General features: G+C 40.7%; 1 protein-coding gene across 1 annotated transcript in view; it reads left to right on the top strand.

The window, feature by feature from the left end:
- The window catches only part of LOC123515395 (N-acetylgalactosaminyltransferase 6-like), a 28,948-nt gene that overhangs the window by 2,129 nt on the left and 8,162 nt on the right, over nt 1-18,657 (top strand). Inside the window, exons 3-15 of the mRNA XM_045273925.1 lie at nt 455-649; nt 1,272-1,424; nt 1,843-2,061; nt 2,729-2,877; nt 3,593-3,658; nt 4,035-4,113; nt 4,323-4,454; nt 6,025-6,050; nt 10,085-10,332; nt 15,536-15,705; nt 16,191-16,379; nt 16,916-17,093; nt 17,350-17,467. Coding sequence (XP_045129860.1) covers nt 455-649; nt 1,272-1,424; nt 1,843-2,061; nt 2,729-2,877; nt 3,593-3,658; nt 4,035-4,113; nt 4,323-4,454; nt 6,025-6,050; nt 10,085-10,332; nt 15,536-15,705; nt 16,191-16,379; nt 16,916-17,093; nt 17,350-17,467 — 1,922 coding nt within the window. The remainder of the gene's footprint in view (nt 1-454; nt 650-1,271; nt 1,425-1,842; nt 2,062-2,728; nt 2,878-3,592; nt 3,659-4,034; nt 4,114-4,322; nt 4,455-6,024; nt 6,051-10,084; nt 10,333-15,535; nt 15,706-16,190; nt 16,380-16,915; nt 17,094-17,349; nt 17,468-18,657) is intronic.

Below are 18,657 nucleotides of genomic sequence, written 5' to 3'. Positions count from 1 at the left end.
TCCTGACAGAGCTTTGATTCCTGGTGAAAGCCTGTCATGACCAATTAATCCTGTCTTTAGATCAGTTTCTCAGTGTTTCCATGATGCTTAAAGACAGGGTATCACATTACTGAGGAAGTGTTTTATGATCCTGCAATAGAAATTTTTATTTCATTTACCATTTTCTTAAGAAAACCTTCAACTGTTTGGTCATAAAAAGATTGTATTTGATAGTTACAAGACTACACATGATTGTTAGGGTAAGTTGAAAGAAGTAGAGCAAAGGTATACAGAATTTTATTAAAGTCTGTAATATTCTCTAAGATTTGACATTGTCTACCTTCCTTTAAAAGGTAACTGAGCCTGAAAGGTATATCTATATAAAGATATATTTTATAGTTATATTTTAACTACCAAAGTAACCCATATTTGATAGCTACATTTTTAATATTTATTGTTCTTTCTCACACCACAGGGCTCATCAAGAACAGTCTGTGTAGGTTTAGAATCCCAGAGGTAGTGAGGATTGAGAAACTGAAGGGTGGACTGAACATAGTGGAGCTGTTCCATGGTACCACACTTGCCTTCAAAGACCTGGGGCTGGAGGTGGTGTGTGCTTTGCTCAATTACTTCCTCACAAGATCTGGTCACCATGTCACTGTTCTCGTTGGTAGGAAGTCCCTTGTCACTGCATTGTCTTAAGTTTCAGTTTGTTAAGTTGATGTGCAGTCACTCAATTTCCATGTTCATCACTTACATTGCCCATTTTTTTATCACTTGCAGTGAACCCCCCAAGTCGATTTGTATCTGGAATAAATTTTGCCAATCTCTCCATCATATTCTTACTTAAACTGACTGAAGTGTGTCACAGATAATCAGACAAGGTAATTCATAACAGGCTGTCCATGCTCTGGCAGTGCTGACTGATGAACATAGAAGTGGATGGGGGCTGTACCAAATGATGCCATAATTCACTCACATTTTAAAAGATAGTTAGGAATTCCACTCCTAAAGGTTTCAAATGCAGCATATTACCTGTGTTTTCATAAGACTTCTTAAGTTTTATTGAAACAACACTCAAGGCCAATGATTGAGGCATTTACTTCTATATCCAACATGACTTCATCATTTATAATCTGCTCAGTCCTTTACATTTAGTGCAACAGTTGTGATTTTGGTGTAGCTATGTCATTTGATCACAGTCTTGATCATATATGTCATTATGTAAATTCCCATGTCATTGTATAAAGTAGCCAAGACTCAATACTTCATGTCCACTTATCTCCACCCAGGCACTTCAGGAGACACTGGCAGTGCAGCCATTGAGGGAGTGCGTGGCCGGGCAAACATGGACATTGTGGTGTTGCTGCCTAAGGGTCGTTGCACACTCATCCAGGAACTTCAGATGACCACTGTACTGGAAGACAATGTGCATGTCTACCGTGGTGAGTTAGCAGCCTTTCAGCTCATAGATGACTAATCTGAGTGTTTATTTAGATTTTAAAATGGATATAGAAAATTTATTTGATATTACAGTGCTTATGGCTGTTTTCATGTTATCCATCTCACACTCTATCTTCCTTTCCTCTGTTTCATGTATCTTAACTCTCTTTCTTTTCTTTGTGCCTTACTTTTCATTGCTTTTCATGCATCTTACCCTGTCACTGTCTTGCTTTTTTGTAAGTACAAGTGTTAGCTGTAAAAAAAAACCATGTTCTGCATATTTGTTTTCTACATTATGAAAGTAAACAATTTACAATCTGTGCATAACTAAGGCTATGTTGATTTACATATATTAAAGATCTACACTGTAAATCATATTAAGGCATGATGTGCTTATGTTTTCATTATCAACATCTCCAGTTGATGGCACGTCAGATGACTTGGACCACCCCATCAAGCAATGCTTTGGCGACAGTCAGCTGGTGAAGTCACATGGTCTTATTTCCGTTAACTCTATCAACTGGGGGCGCATTATGGTCCAGATTGCTCATTACTTCTATTTGTATTTCCAACTCTGTGAGAAAGTGGGCTCTCCAGTGGAGGTGGTGATCCCAACAGGGGCTTGTGGCAACATTACAGGTACAGGAGCGAACTTAACAGTCTTGTACTAGGTATCTCAGATTTTTGTGTAAGTTAGTCACACAGTCCAAGCTGTGTGATTGATTCCTGTAAATAGAAGGCAGGAATATTTTCTTTCCTCCACCAGGGGTCAAGTGGTTAAGAGAATGTTCTGAAAATTGTAGTCCACTTCTGGTTTCACCCTTTTTGGGGAGAGAGCCTCCTGTAGTGATGTGAGAGTTGACTGTCTGGGTGTACATTATCTGGCTGGGTTGGAAGAACACTATTGCTGTATTCTTTGAATATCATAAAAGGAGATATAAAGAGATAAAGTGAAGGGATTTGAAACTCCTTTTCTACTTTTTTTTCTACATTTTTTATTCTTGTTCTTCTTGCATGTCTTGACTAACCATTGGTACAAAGATATAAGATATAAGGAAAAATAATGGATATAAAGAATGTATATGTTCTGATGCATTACTTTTGATTTTTATTATGATCTCATATTTTCACATCAACTTCTTTATAATAGAATATAAAAAGATAATTAATATGAATAATGGTGATTGTTTCTACTTATAAGTTATGTACGATCCTTTATTTCTGTTTTCCATTTTAAGCTATTGAAATTCTGCAACTCGTATTTTCACCTTAACCTCTTCACATGCAATAATTCATTTATTTACAGCTGGATGCCTTGCTCAGAGAATGGGTCTTCCTATAACACTAGTGGCTGGGGTGAACACTAATAACATTGTTGCTAGAACATTAAATGGAGGAGACTTTTCTGTGCAGGGCAGTGTAGTCACATCTTTGGCTCCTGCCATGGATATACAGGTGAACGAGGCTGGTGGAGCAAGCATGTAGTGTGGTATGCTTGACCCTGTCTGAGTAGCTACTGACATGCATTGGACTGCTTTTTTTTTTCTTCATATTTGCTATTTACATTTGGTGTTGATTTCAGATTTGCTTTTACTATGTCCTGAGGAGATTAGAGCAATGCCAGATTTTCATGTCAGTTGTCTGCTGTTTGCGCATAACGTGTGGCGAAAAGGCATTGTGTGCATGGCAATTGATTGCATCATTATGTATATTTGTTGGGTAACGGAGTTTATTTAGATAATGTGCCAAAATGTTAAGATGATAAGACAACTTGTAGAATTATTTATAATCAAAAACTGTATGTTCAAGTAATAGATATTTTGATCACTGTTATCAGCATGATGTTGTTATGTATTGGTATTGATTAACTGCAACCTGAATTTTTTACAACTGGACTTGTTTTGTGTTTATATCACTACTGGTGCTGCTCATGATAGTGATGAAAATAATGATTGTGATTATTAGTGAAGCAATTCCAATCTTTCCTCCTTTCTTTCATTGGTTATGTTTTTAATATGACTTCATATCTTATTTGTTTATTTGGTTCAAATTCATGAGGCCAGTGTTTTTTTTACTTTGTTTTAACAAGATTTTGTATAGTTTGACAAGAAAGATTTAGTCTCTGAGGTTCTCTAATAGTATGTTTTGTTTCTTGTTGACTGTTCCTCAGATCCCATACAATGTGGAGCGGTTGATGTACCTGTATGCTGACGGAGACACCAACAGGGTCAAGAAGGTAAGTTAAGAGTGTTGTGCTGCCAAAACCTGATTATTCTATATATATCCGTCTTGTTTTGGAAGGCGTGGCAAAGGAATGTATTTGCATCATGAATTCTAATTTATAAGGTACTGAGCAACCAAACAGGAATAGTCCATTATCTTATGATTAGTTAATGGTATTGACATTTTCTTTCATGACAAGGTGTGAATATGTAGATTAGTCAGTGAAGGAGAGCATCATTCAGTGATAGTATTATCATGTTTATATATTCTCAGGTAGCAGGATTACTTTGTCAGTTAATGAAACAAGAGTAAAGCATCATGAGTAAATATGCTATACATGTTATACATATGAGTCATGCTGTAAAGAGTTTTTCATTTTTCCTAAACAGTTGATGGAGGATTTTGAGAGCAGTGGGAGAGTACAAATCCCTCAGGATATCATGAAGGCCATAAATACAGCTGTCACAGGTGAGTGGTACAAAATTGACTGATTCATTAAAGTTCTACTGAGAAAATTTTTTTTTTAACATTCATGTAGTCTTTTATCATTCCATGATAAAAGACTACATAGGCTTTCCTATGAATTGCATCTTAATATATGGGGAGGTTTCAGTCCTATTACATTTCTTTAGTATTCCAAGCTGTTCACATGTTTTTTTTTTTTTTCTTTATCACAGGAACCTTCACTGTGGATGATAATGAGATAACTAATACCTTGCACAAGGTTTATCACGATCATGGCTATATATTGTGTCCTCACACTGCTGTGGGTGCAGCTTACCACTACAGGTATGTGAGAGTGTGTGTGTGTCTATGTGTGTGTGTGTGTGTGTGTGTGTGTGTGTGTGTAGGGAGGCGGTGGTGTAGCAGATAAGGTGGTGAGCATGGGATCGGGCAGACGTCCACACGTAGGTTTGAATCCCACCACATACTGCTTTGAAGCTATGCCATTTATCGAGTGGTTTATAGTTATCTACATGTCACCATAATACCCAGGTTCTAGGTGGTTACACCAAAGATGTGCTTGGGTGGGGATATGGGCCCTGATATGGGTACAGTACCATTATAGATAAAATTGCCTGCACCATTAATGAGCAGGAGCTTAATAGTGCTTCCCACATATACTCTTCAAGTATGCCTACAGGTGTTATAGGCCATAACATAAAAAAAAAAAAAAAATGTGTGTGGGCATGAATTCATGCACTTTCTTACATAAACCTATTTATCCAGACAGTTTGAGTACACAGGACTTGAATTTTCCTAGTTTTGTACTTTCCATATTTGCATTTGTAGGATATCATTATCAAATTATTGTGTCAGGCTTGAAACATTATGGAAGTACATTAATTCATTACCAGAAAAATGGGTGGAGAACACGTGCCCCGTGCTTACATTGCCACTGCCTCGCCTGCCAAGTTCCCAGAGGCACTGAAGAAAGCTGGGGTGGCTCCAGTGACAGAACTTCTTACCCGCCTCAAGTCCCTCCCAACACGTTCCATGGAAATGAAGAAGGGAGAGGACTGGTATGCAATTCTCAGAACAAAGATTGAGTCCATTACTGCCAGGAGATAAAAAAAAAAAGGTGAGAAATGAGAATTATTAGCTTGCTATACTCAACACAGCGTAAAATGGTGATTTAGGCATAGCAACAGTGGAGGACTGGCTGTTTACCATACCAAATGACCATTTTACACTACACTGGGTTTAGTTATTGCTTGCTGAAGATTGTTCATAGTGTTGGAATGAAGGCTGATGTCTCTCTCATATCATAAATATCATGATTTGCCTTTTTTTTGCTCATTTCTTTACCACATTAGTTTTCATTTTGTTAACATTGAAAGTCTTGTAAAAATATACGTTTACATAGACATAAAAAGAGGGAATATTAATTTTGTTATTTCAGGTTGTAGAATTATTAAAAGATTATGATGTAGAAATTAGTCTCTGTTATATGTAATCACTGGGGAAAAAATTCAGAGAAAAGATCATTAAACTCTTACTTAACTATTAATATTATGTATATTGAAATTTTACTCCTGGCTGGCAGTGTTGTAGTGTCTTTTTAATATTAAGTCTAAATTACTTATTTTTATGCCATTTTTGTAAACATGGAATTTGACTCGACAATTAACAGTGACTGGTATGAGAGTTGGTGTCTTCTGCCATACATCACATTCTGTATTCCTGCTCTATCCATGCTTTACCAACAGATGTGATGGGCTGGGGATCAGTCTCATGTGTCACTATGTAAGTCTGGAACTCGTGACACTGGTGATGGTGTGAGGGTCAATGTTCTCTGCCATACTCTATACGTATTTTATCAAAGACTGATGTTGAACAAGGACCTGCTTACTGTTGCCCATTTTTCTATTCTTCAAGTGGTGGTGATTTACAGAGGATGTATTGTCTATATCTTTTATATTTGGGGATTCACAAAGCACGCATTACCTATAAGATGTTTATTAGCCTTACTATAAATGTGATAAAGGGCTAAAACCAATACTGGTTGTATAGAATAGTAAATATTTTGACTAAGATACATAATAAAGAAAAACAAAAGACATAACTTTGAATTATCCATATGATAAACGTTAAGAAGAAAATAAAAGGACAGTTTATGTGGAAGTATTTAAGCCACCCCCGAAAAGAAAGCGTTTTCTTCCTCTCTTGCCACTCTACTTCCACTGGTCCCTGCCGCCGACCCGCCGAGGCGCCGAGTGCGGTGTCAGTTCTCAGGAAGTAGTGGTGTGGTGTACACATTTGTCTCGCCTGGTGCTTCACCATGCCACTATGGAGAAGGCGTGGCGTTTTTCGCAACATATACGCTATAGCACTCCTGGGTTTATTCGTCTTTTGTCTTTATAAAGCTGGACGTAACGATGACTGGAGGGAAGCTCATAAGAAGTTGGTTGGGAATCTGAAGTTGAGATCGCGCGGTAATAATGGTAATAATGTAAATGAACCATTAATGAACCGCGAGGATTTTGGTAATAGCCAGGTAGGTTGATTAATGTATTAGTGCTTCCCTGTGTAACAGTTTGGGTTGAGGACGCTGTAGGGTGAAAAGTAAAAAAAAAAAAAAATAGTGTTATCAGGGTGATTTTTCCTTGTGGGAGAAGATAAGACTCTCTCTCTCTCTCTCTCTCTCTCTCTCTCTCTCTCTCTCTCTCTCTCTCTCTCTCTCTCTCTCTCTCTCTCTCAAGTTGAGTGAATGATAAGAGAGAGAGAGAGAGAGAGATAGGATGCGAGTAAATGAAGTGAGATAAAGAGAAAGATAACAATAGATGAACTGATGAGACTAATTTAACTAACATTAGAATCCGAGGGAGAGAGAGAGAGAGAGAGAGAGAGAGAGAGAGAGAGAGAGAGGAGGCCAGCTATAGGCGAGGATGGATTAGAGGAGCGTGTGTAAAAGGCTTGATTAGCGTTTTCTGTTATAGCTTTGTGGGGAGGCGAGGTACATTACTAAAACGGGGGAAAAAAGTAAGAAGAGTAGGTGGATGAGGAGGAGGAAGAATAGAGAGGACAACATGAAACGTTGACTCATTACTCCTCACTCCTCTTTCTCCTCCTCCTCCTCCTCCTTCGGTAAACACGGAGGGAGTTGGTTGTCTTCATTGTTTCCATGGTGATGTTGGTTCCTCGACTTTCTCTCTCCCATCACTTCCCTCCCTTCCCTCTCCTCTTCTTCCCCCACCCTATACCCTCCTCCTTTGCCTCATCATTACCTTGAACCTTGCTTCCCTCGTCCTTCATTCACTAGGTTGTAAAATTCGCTTGATCATTGTTAATATGTATTTTTCCTTACCTATGTGTTGCATGTGGTCTTGTTTATCAATACGCTGGACGAACGTGTTTTATTTTTCATGCTTTGGGCTCCAGTGCTAGTGGTGGTGAGAGTGAGGGTAATGGTGGTGGTGGTATTAGTAGTAGTAGTAGTAGTAGAGGAAGTGTGTAATAACAACATTGATAGTGATAATATTGTCGTTGCGATGGTGGTGGTGGTGGTGATGGTAAAGTAGAAGCAATATAGTAGTAGTAGTAGTAGTAATATCAGCAGGAGCCAATCCCTATTATTATATTCTCTCTCTCTCTCTCTCTCTCTCTCTCTCTCTCTCTCTCTCTCTCTCTCTCTCTTAACCTGCTGGTGTGTCGTGTAATCAACCAAACATAATTTCTCCCTCCCCTGTTTATAACTTCCCCCTCCCTCCTCTCCCTCTCCTCCCTCTTCCTCTCCCCATCACTCCCATCTCCTTCTCCCTCTTCCTCTCCCCCCTCACTCTCTCCCTCTCATCCTTCCATTCTTTCTCCATTCATATCCTCTAGGGGGAAAAAAAAAGATACATCACGAAATATGCATGACGATGAAGTAAAAATAGGAACCATACAGAAGCGGTGTGTGTGTGTGTGTGTGTGTGTGTGTGTGTGTGTGTGTGTACTGCAGTTGGAATTATTAAGAAACGTTGAATCAATCTCTCTCTCTCTCTCTCTCTCTCTCTCTCTCTCTCTCTCTCTCTCTCTCTCTCTCTTCATGTCGCATTTTTCATCAACCACTGAATTTGTTTGTGGTCGGTTCTCTCTCTCTCTCTCTCTCTCTCTCTCTCTCTCTCTCTCTCTCTCTCTCGTGTCAGTGTAGTGTCAGTCGATATGATTTGGTGCATTATTAATATGAACTAACCTCACGGAACACTCACAAGGGAACACTATGGAGGAACAAGGCTCAGACAGTGACATGTTAGCTCCCTTTTACCCGTCAAGGAAAGAATTACAAGTTAGAACCGTTTTAATTTATTCATAGTGCTTTGTTCGTCCCTCATTAAGATTCAGAGGACTGTGAATAATTGTTTGTACTGACACGGAGAGAGAGAGAGAGAGAGAGAGAGAGAGAGAGAGAGAGAGAGAGAGAGAGAGAGAGAGAGAGAGTGTGTGTTTCCATGTTTTCTAGGCTACATATCCATTTAATTAAAGAGGTCATAGGTAATATCTCGAAACAGCTAAGCGTTCTCATGTGTTGTAATTTCAAAGACCACTGAAATCTTAAGTCGAGCCCTCATGATTTTTTTTTTTTTTTTTTATAATTGTAAAATGCATTAAACTACTACTAGGATCATGAAACCTTCCTTTGAAATGCTTGATCACTTTCACTACACCCACTACAAACACAAAATATTCCAGAAATGAGTTGCGTTCCAGTGAAGCCTAAATAGTTTGTTGAAATCGTAAAGAAAAACAAGGAAATATGGAAGAAGTTGTCTGGTTTTACACGTGGCAGTCCCTTCATGAAACACACTGCACCTATCTAGTATTTCCCCAGTCATTCTCCCCCATAAAGTCATATAATCATTCTAAAAGCTCCTTAATGACTTGACAGTAACCTGACGAGTCTATTCCATTCACCTACCAGTTTAGCAGAGAACCAATTCCCTCCTATCTCCTTTTTAAATCAAACGTAACCATCCAATCGTGCCAGTGAAAGGCTCAAAGTGCAGTAATGGTAATGGATATAGATAACAATGGTGCAAGCCAAAGACATGTTGGTTGCAGAATACCTAATGACTGAGCAGTGACCCCCAAGCCTCTAACACAGGCCAAACCAACACACTCAAGGTTACGCGTTCCTTTCTCTGGTCTCTGTTCTGAAGTACTCTGCCCTCTAACCATGACTATTTTCACAGGACACAAATATTACTAGTCTGGTTCCCATGAGTGTTGATTGAGGTTATAACAAAGCTGCAAATAATAGTAAGAGTGGAGCCGATACTTTAGCTTTGTCATTCTTAGAAGGTCACAGAAAACTCATTAGTATTACAAAGATGAACATTCAGTCATTTTCCTCCTCCCTCTTCCCTGCTTTGCCATGGCCGCCCCCACCCACCAACCTCTTAAAGTTGAGTGCGTTGGTTCATCTTCTCTTGTCTCACTGCAAGTAGCTGCCACCGCCATTGCCATCACAGCCAGCAGGCCACTCTTGTGATTGTTCCCTTGCAGAGTTAAGGAGAGGAATATTTGAAGAATTTGTGTTTTGTTTTTATTTATATCCGTAAGCTGGGTGTTTACATTTCCATTCAGCGTCATTTAAGAGAAACAACGCTTTTTATGGAACTTTAGAGGGTGTTGTATAAACTTCATTGATTTTCTGTGGCAGCAGGATTCCTTTTCACCATTTTTCTTGCTCATCCTACCTTTCCCCACCCCTCTCCTCACGTGACCATCAACCTCTCCCCTCTCCACCACTTTCTTCCACAGTCACACCTTCTCATGCCTTCCCCATCCCTCTCCACTCCAGCTGAACTGCCCAACTTTTTCCCACTCTACCAGTATGTAACCTCCCACCCCACCCAGTCCCTCTACCCTTCCAGCACTGCCTTACAACCCGACCGCCACCCTCCAGCCTCAACTTGCCCTTGAAATCACATCACTCTCTCATTTGTCTCCTCAGATGGGCTACGTATTTCCGGATTCCAAGCTAGAGGAAGGAGTATCGTTGCAGATGTTTGACTGGCATAACCACACGCAGGAGGCTCTGGATAAGGCTAAGAAAGGACCAGGAGAACAAGGCCTTCCACACTATCTTCCCCCAGATCTTGAGGAGAAGCGGGAGGAACTCTTTCAAACAAATGGCTTCAATGCACTACTGAGTGATTATATTTCTCTGAGTCGAGCACTGCCTGATATCAGACATCCCAAGTAAGTGGTCCGTCGTTTGGCAATAGAATGGAGAGGCGCTAAGTGGGGATGTGTTATTGGCTAACTTGGTTTTGCAAGATCGAGTTACCGTGGAAGATTATAATAGCGTCTCTTCAGTAGCTTATCTAATTAAAGTCACGAGTAGGTGTCTATTTGTTGTGTTGTTGTTTATATTGAATGATTTTGGGTTATCACTTTACGTACATGTTCCTCCTTTCTTTCTTATTTTGTTTTCGATTTTCTTTTTCCTTGTCGTCGTTATCTTTTGCTTCTTATGCCTCGTCCACTTTCTTCTCATCATATACTTTCCTATTTCTCTCGTCTTCAGTAATGGAGCATCATTATCTTTTGTTTCCTACTTTTTTTATGTTTTTCTCTTTCCTCCTCGTTGTCCTCTTTCTTCACTTTTTTCTTCCTCCGTCTCCTCATTAATTTATAAAAAAAATATTCGCTTTCTTGATTATAAAGTATCATTATAATCCTCCTTCCTTTCCTACTACAATTTTTTCATTCCTTTTTTCCTCCTCGTCCTCCTTTTTTTTCCTCCTCTTCTTTCTCCTATTTCTCTCACTATGTCAAACTATTTTAGTTCCTCAGACAGCCACACAAAGACTAACAAATGTGCTACTGTTTGTTCTTCCTTCGTTTTCCTGTCTCCCTTCCTCTCCTTGACCGTAAATGCAGGGATGGGCAAACATTTCAGTGCAAGGGCCACATTCAACAATATTCACAAATTCATAGTACCGCATAATATATGTTTAGTTCTGAAATGCTAAATATTCAAAACAGATAAAATGAAAGCTTTTAAAAAAGATTCACTGTCCCACGCATACGCACACCAGCAGGAAGAAAAAAAAAAATGCTGACAACATGATTTGATATTGCTTGGTAACTTTCTCTTTCAGATTTATCAACATTTGGCGGCACGCATGCAGCTCACACCTGCTCTAATGTGATGTACACACCTATGTATCCACACTGTCTCTGCCACCTCAGCAAACTTAGGCAAGCTGTTGTTTCATCCAGTCACCTCCTATGTTTGAGTTCCGTCTAGATGAAGCGGGTAGAAGGTCAAACAAAGCCAACAACCGCCTCCCCCTGTCTCGAAACATTCCACCGTCTTATCTCTATTGTTTTAATGGACTGTACCGGATGTTACTAGGATTATCATGAATGGTAGTGATAAATTACCAAAGTTTCTTGGCCCATCTAGGGGAAAGCAACCATAAGAATCCGGCTTATCATCTTTGTGGCGTCTGAGAATTGCGCTTATGAGATCATTCTTTTCGCCGTTTCCTCACAGTCAGTGCTTGGCACCATACGCGTACTAGTCTCCTCCAGTTGTTTCCTTTGCATCTTCCTTTGTAACTCTCATCCGTTTCAATTCTACTGCGATTACATCTCTCTATCTCACTTTCTGTCTTCCTTCCCCTCGATATTCCTCCCTCAACAGTTTTTCTCAAGTTCAAATCTTTGTGATGGAACAAAGCCCTTTGAAGTACTGGCGTGATGTTCAAGGTTGCTGGAGGGACTGTAGGAGGGACCTTGGCCGCTGGGGTGCACGAGTCACCTTGGAGTGCTGCTGGGCCACAGGCCGCCAGCAGGTTGCCAGCTTGGGTGAAGTCTGTCTTGACTGTTTGCTGCTCACGGAAGGACGAGGAAAGGAAAATGTTGATAAGAGTGAAGAAGAGATATGTGTTTATATGAAAACAGTCCTTGTCAACACCTGTAGTACCTGTTATGTTAAGGTGTGTGTGTGTGTGTGTGTAAGGAACATGTTGATAATATAAGCGATAATCTCGTCCTTACCTGAACATTCTTATTAATTATTCATTCACATTTGTTATTGCTGTCGAATTTGCTTGTTTTCTCTCTCTGGGATAAGGCGCATTCGCTTCAGTCAATTTTTTTCATATATTTTCTTTACACATGAGCTTGCTATCAAAATATAAAAAAAAATGTTAATCTGAAGTGAAAAAACAAAAACAAATAGCTTTCATTACAGCCTATTAGAAGTTGCCGAGAAAGAGCAACGCATTGTTAATATTCCACGATGTCATACTAACGTTGCTACGCTCTGAAGAGGAAAACCCAAATAATTCCCGATTCAGCTTATCCAAAATAATCAGAAAGGGACAATTTAATGTACTTCAAGGAAAACAGTACAAAGTTTCATCCAAGTGCTTACCTACACCTTCCCGTTGAATCATTGTGAAGACTTTATTGCTTGTGTTTGTTCCTAGCGTTGCCACGTGTTCGGAGATAAGAGTGGCCAGCGTGTCAGTCCGTTACTATGCCAAAGTATGAGTGTGTTCCGTTCACGTGTTCCGTCATGGCTTGGGAAGTGACGGAAGCAAGGGTTACTGTTTGTTTGGAGACTGCCAGTGTGAATGTTGCTGTTTCTTGTTGTTTGTACCTTGGTTTCCTGTTTTCTTCTTTCTTTTTATTTATAAGACAAATCAATATATACTAGAACTAGGTAATCCGTTTTCCTCATGTAAATTTTATTGCTTTTCGTCGTTTTTCACTTCATTTCGTCCTTTCTTACATGATTTAGATGAGTACACCGATGAATGATTTAAAATACCATACCCAGAGGAATATGCTTCAACAGTATACGTATAAACGATGAAGATACACGCATAAAAAGGATACATAAAAGAAAACACACATTCATGAACGCTGAAATGCACTCGTAAAGACTGAAATACACAGAAAATCACAAATTAATGAATAAACGAAAAAAATGCTAAAATTACCATCACGCACACTCACACACACACACACACACACGCCGGTAACAAGTGTGCAGGAGCCACAGGTGACGCTTAGGGCGGTGTTCCTTTGGGGTCGATATGTGAACCTTCCTCGTTTTCATCGACGCAGCCCTCTCATCACTGGTGCTGCATCACTACGACGCATTATTGGAGGGGAATAGGAGGAGTTGGAGTTATTTTGAGCTGCGCTGTGAAGGGAACGATGGAAAGACAGTTTTTTATATATTTTTTTTTTCGTTTTTTCCTTTTTTTAGGTATGTTTATCTATGGTCATAAAGTTTACTCTAATATTTTGATATGTGAGTAACTTGTATCACTAGTCTACGTGTGTATAAAGCTGCGTTCTCTCTCTCTCTCTCTCTCTCTCTCTCTCTCTCTCTCTCTCTCTCTCTCTCTCTCTCTCTCTCTCTCTTACACACGTCACCTATACGTGTACATCCACTTGTTCAAACATCTGTGCCGTTTCATAATTCTCTCTCTCTCTCTCTCTCTCTCTCTCTCTCTCTCTCTCTCTCTCTCTCTCTCTCTCTCTCCGCAAGTTGAGTTGAGACCTTATCGTATAAAGTTTTATTTTTTAACTGGCGGGGTGTGTGTGTGTGTGTGTGTGTGTGTGTGTGTGTGTGTGTGTGTGTGTGTGTGTGTGTGTGTGTGTGTGTGTGCACGCGCGTTTGTCTGTGTCTGTCTATCTATCTGTCTGTCTGTCTGTCTGTCTGTCTGTCTGTCCGTCCATCACTTATGTGTTTTCTGAAGTGATCGTATTATAATATTTTGGAGTATAGACGTTGAAAAAATAATTGTGTACGTGTCAGCTTCATTTTGTCAACCTGCATTTTTGCACACCTGTACTTGATGTTACAGGTGTATCCGTTCTAGACAGATGTTGAGGTGATGGGATTTCGACGTGTAGATGAGAGGAAAGGTGTTGATCTTCTGCCTCGGAGAGTCATTCTTCACACACACTCACCCATCCACACGCACACATATGTGGGATCTATACTTGGAGAACGCCGATTGGAATGAGTGGAAAGAATGTGCTCACTTAAGCTGAAGTGGGAAATACCTGACTAAACATAGACAAAACGACATATAATTTCAAGACATACTCAAGTATTTGACGCATTAGATAATACTTCACGAACTTGATAGAGATAAATGATCAAGGAAAGTTATCTCCAGTAAACGGAAACATGTTAGTATTGCCACACACACACACACACACACACGCCCGGTAGCTCAGTGGTGGAGATATTTGGGTGTGTCTCCTTTCACGTGTAGCCCCTGTTCACCTAGCAGTGAGTACGGGATGTAAATCGAGGAGTTGTGACCTTGTTGTCCCGGTGTGTGGTGTGTGCCTGGTCTCAGGCCTATCCGAAGATCGGAAATAATGAGCTCTGAGCTCGTTCCGTAGGGTAACGTCTGGCTGTCTCGTCAGAGACTGCAGCAGATCAAACATTGAAACACACACACACACACATTCCGATTCTTCACTTCTTGGTACTGAACATTTGCGTGAACCATCAGTTGAACTACTGTTGAAAACTGATAACCTCTACTACTGGCAGCTAAAAGTAGTCACAATGAGATACGAAAAGAATTCCACCAGTCGTATCATTGCATCTACCGTCCCTCCCACGCTCCCATGCTCATCTGGCCAGTGGTGGTGACGCCCATGGAGGAAGATAAAGAGAGGCTCCTCCACCCAGTCAAATATTCAGTACCCATCCCTCTTTTTCAATCCCAGCATTCTTCTCTCTCTCTCTCTCTCTCTCTCTCTCTCTCTCTCTCTCTCTCTCTCTCCATCCCTTCCTTCCCTTCCCTTCCCTACCCTACCCTACCCTACCCTACCCTACCCTACCCTACCTTACCAAACCCTGCCTTCTACGTCCTCTCCTTCCCTCTCACCCATCCTTGTTAGGTGACCTTGTTCCGGGAAACGATACGCATGAAAAATATAAATAAAAAAAACCAGCTCTTTCTCGGCCCTCCGGTAAATTGGGTGTGTGTTATGTGACTGTAACACGTGGCCTGCAGCTTGGTACCACTGGAGAGGGGGTGCACGTGGGGGAGGGAGGTGTAGATGGAGGAGAAGGATGTTGGGGATAGGGAGGGAGCTTGAGTATGTTGATTGGCTCGTTTCTGCTCCTGGTTGATGCTTGCAGATTGCCACTTCCTCATATTTCGTCACAATGGACTTTCCTGCATGGCTTGAAGGAAGGAGAGAGGGTCGTGCTAGGCCGCTCTCTCTCTCTCTCTCTCTCTCTCTCTCTCTCTCTCTCTCTCTCTCTCTCTCTCTCTCAAAACAAAGATAGTGTAGTTTATACTTTCCTACACTGAACAAAGATCACATTATTTTACCCTCTACTATACTACTACTACTACCACTAGTACTACTACTACTACTACTGTAACCTCCTTATCCTTACCAGATGCGCCCTCAAGAAGTACTCGGAGCGTCTTCCCACAGTCAGCGTCGTCATCCCGTTCTTCGAGGAGCACTGGACCACGCTGCTCAGGACTGTGGTGTCTGTTATGCACCGCTCCCCTCCTGAAATCCTGCGGCAGATCATACTGGTGGACGATGGCAGTACAATGAAGGGTGAGTCCACACATGTGCACTCACTGGTAATTAAACTTGGAATTATATGATGAATACAAGCGCATAATCACTAAATTTTCATACGGATTCGAAAGATAAAATGTATGTCACCTGAATATTTTGCAATGTTTCTTCATAATCTGTAGCTACATGTTTCAAGGTTTTTGGTCTGTTATTCCCAATGAGAGTCAGTTCTGTTTTCCATGGCCTTTCACACAATGATGTTTTTAGGGAACTAGAGACGAGATTGGGTTTGCTGGAGTAACCTGGAATAGATGTAAGGCTGACAGAAATGAGAGGATAAAAGATTGTAGCATGTCGTTGTTCTTTTGTAGAATTGTAAAGGATGAGAAGAATAACGGTGGTGGTGATCATGTTGCTCCTTGCCTCTATGTGTGTTCAGACTGTGCATACCATTGTTGCGTACATTTCACTAATTATATCTCATGTCCCCTACCATTATCTCATCACTTCTGTACCCACAGACTTTCTACAGTCACCTCTTGAAACGTGGTTGAAGAGGTATGTGCCCAAGGCGATGGTGGTGCGTCTGCCGTACCGTAGGGGGCTGATTGTAGCTCGGCAGGAGGGTGCCAAGAAAGCGAAGGGCGACGTGATTGTGGTCCTCGACTCGCACTGTGAAGTGATGACCAACTGGCTGCCACCGCTGCTAGGTGAGCTGGTCTGCTTGTCTGGTTGTGTTATTTAATCCTCACAGTCATGTACAGTACCAGCTCAAGTTTCCTGCTAGCTTTATTTTACAAACCATAGTGCTCAACTCCAGAACTGTGAAACTCGGGCTATTGAAAACACTGTAGAGTCTTATTCATTCGGGCAACAAAGCTCAGAATTAATAGAGAGAGAGAGAGAGAGAGAGAGAGAGAGAGAGAGAGAGAGAGAGAGAGAGTAGTACAGTTCTGACTCAAATGGTGTTTACTATAGGTATAGACGTGACGCCGGCGGTAGATAAGTACGACTGTTATTTGTCAAAGCAGTGCGAGACTCAGGGCGATAATACGTGAAACTCGAGGTGATAAGAATTTAACTATAAGCGCGAAGCTAGAGGATCGCGAAAACTTAGATAGCGCGAAACTTGAGGATACTGTATGTGTATAGGAAGAATGTTGCCATCAGGTGGAGTTTGAATAATCACAAATGTGTATGTTGTGGTTCTAGCAAACAGCAATAATCATCCTGCCACTGTCCGTAGATCCTATCCTGAAGAACCACCGGACCGTCGTGTGTCCGCTCATCGACGTGATCAACCAAGCCACCTTCGCATACGCGCCCCAGGACCACGGCGGCCGCGGAGCGTTTGACTGGCGGTTCTTCTACAAGCGGCTTAATCTGCGCCCCCATGAGCAAGCAAACCTGCCTGAGCCTTTCCCGTAAGCATATAGATGTGTGTGTGTGTGTGTGTGTGTGTGTGTGTGTGTGTGTTCATCACCATCAAAGTTCACTATATTGAAAGTTTGACATACGCACTTATTTTCTTATATCGCTGTGTAGTTTTGATTACTTAACTGTACAATAATTTTTACTTATGTATATAATGTGTGTGTGTGTGTGTGTGTGTGTGTGTGTGTGTGTGTGTGTGTGTGTGTGTTTGAGTCCATCACCACCACTCTTCCATCCCTGCCCCAGGAACCCTGTCATGAATGGAGGGCTTTTTGCAATCAGCCGAGATTTCTTCTGGGAGTTGGGAGGCTACGATGAGGGTCTCGCTATCTGGGGTGGCGAGCAGTACAACCTTTCTTTTAAGGTGAGCCGGGACACTAGGACAGCCTTTTACACCACTGCAGACAGTTGGGCAGGTAGACGATCAGGGCTAATAGATAATCTGGCAAAAAATTCATGTTAAAAGATCTGCTGTTTCTGTTTCCATGTCCTGTTTTGTTTTCTATTTGCATTTCTGGTTCATCTTTTAGTAGTTCTTTCCTGTTTGTTACCTCCGTTTCTTCTCTTTATTCCTCCCTTTTTTTCTTGTTTGATTTTTTTTTTTTTTTATTTTGCTGTTTCATTTCTTAATGCATTTTTTTTTAGATTCTTCTGTTCGTAATTCTTGTTTTTTTTTCTTGCCTTCTCTTTCATTTCTTCTTTATTTGATTCTCGTTAAAAGAAATAAAACTGACCATCACTCAAGTATAATACGTAGATTGGCAGGTGTACAGTTACTTAGGTGATGTACAGGTGTTGAGGAGAATGGCATGCAGGCAGGCCATTAGATAAAGTGTTAGGTGAGTATATTGAACGTCATTTCATATACAGTTCACTACCATGATCAGCTCCCATACAGTTAGCGAGTTAAATGTTGTACCTCGTGATATTGTCGATTTAAAAGTCAGTAGTTTCATTCAATTTTAACTTACAAAAGACTCTTTCTACAAGTTAAAGGGGTTGCCGGGATTCTGAAGCTTAAAGTATCTCTACTCTCAAGATTCATGGAAGTGCCCTTGAAATGTAAATAGACGTTTGGTTGAAATTTACAAGGAAGTTTGTATTTGCATTCTCCAGATAGGCTGGTAGCTGGGATGCTTGGATTCCACACGTGAAATGGGAAGGAAAAGTGATAATTTAATTCTTCAGGTAGGTTTGTCAGCAGGTATTTAAACTATACAAGTGGATAATTTAGTATCTGGGTGTGGTTTGTGAAGATGGATATGTTTCCTTTTAGATGTCACTGTAGAAAGGTAGATGTTTTGGTGCTACATGTGGGAACGGGATACGTAAGTTGATGTTGAAATACCACCGTAGGTCTGGCAGTCGTCAACCATTAATATTGTTGTTCAGGAACTTTAAAATAAATACTGTGATTATATAAGAGTATTAGAAGACAAGGCAAGATGCAAGAAGCCAGTAAACCTGTGTGTGGTAGACCCCGTATAAATGTACTTACCTTTCATCCCCATTCGTTAATTAATCCAATATTTTAAATCTCCCCATTGATGCAAC

Source organism: Portunus trituberculatus, chromosome 39 (genome assembly GCF_017591435.1).
Source record: "Portunus trituberculatus isolate SZX2019 chromosome 39, ASM1759143v1, whole genome shotgun sequence".
NCBI lineage: Eukaryota > Metazoa > Arthropoda > Malacostraca > Decapoda > Portunidae > Portunus > Portunus trituberculatus.
Note: the sequence above shows the minus strand (reverse complement) of the source record. Positions and strands in the feature narration are given on the sequence as shown.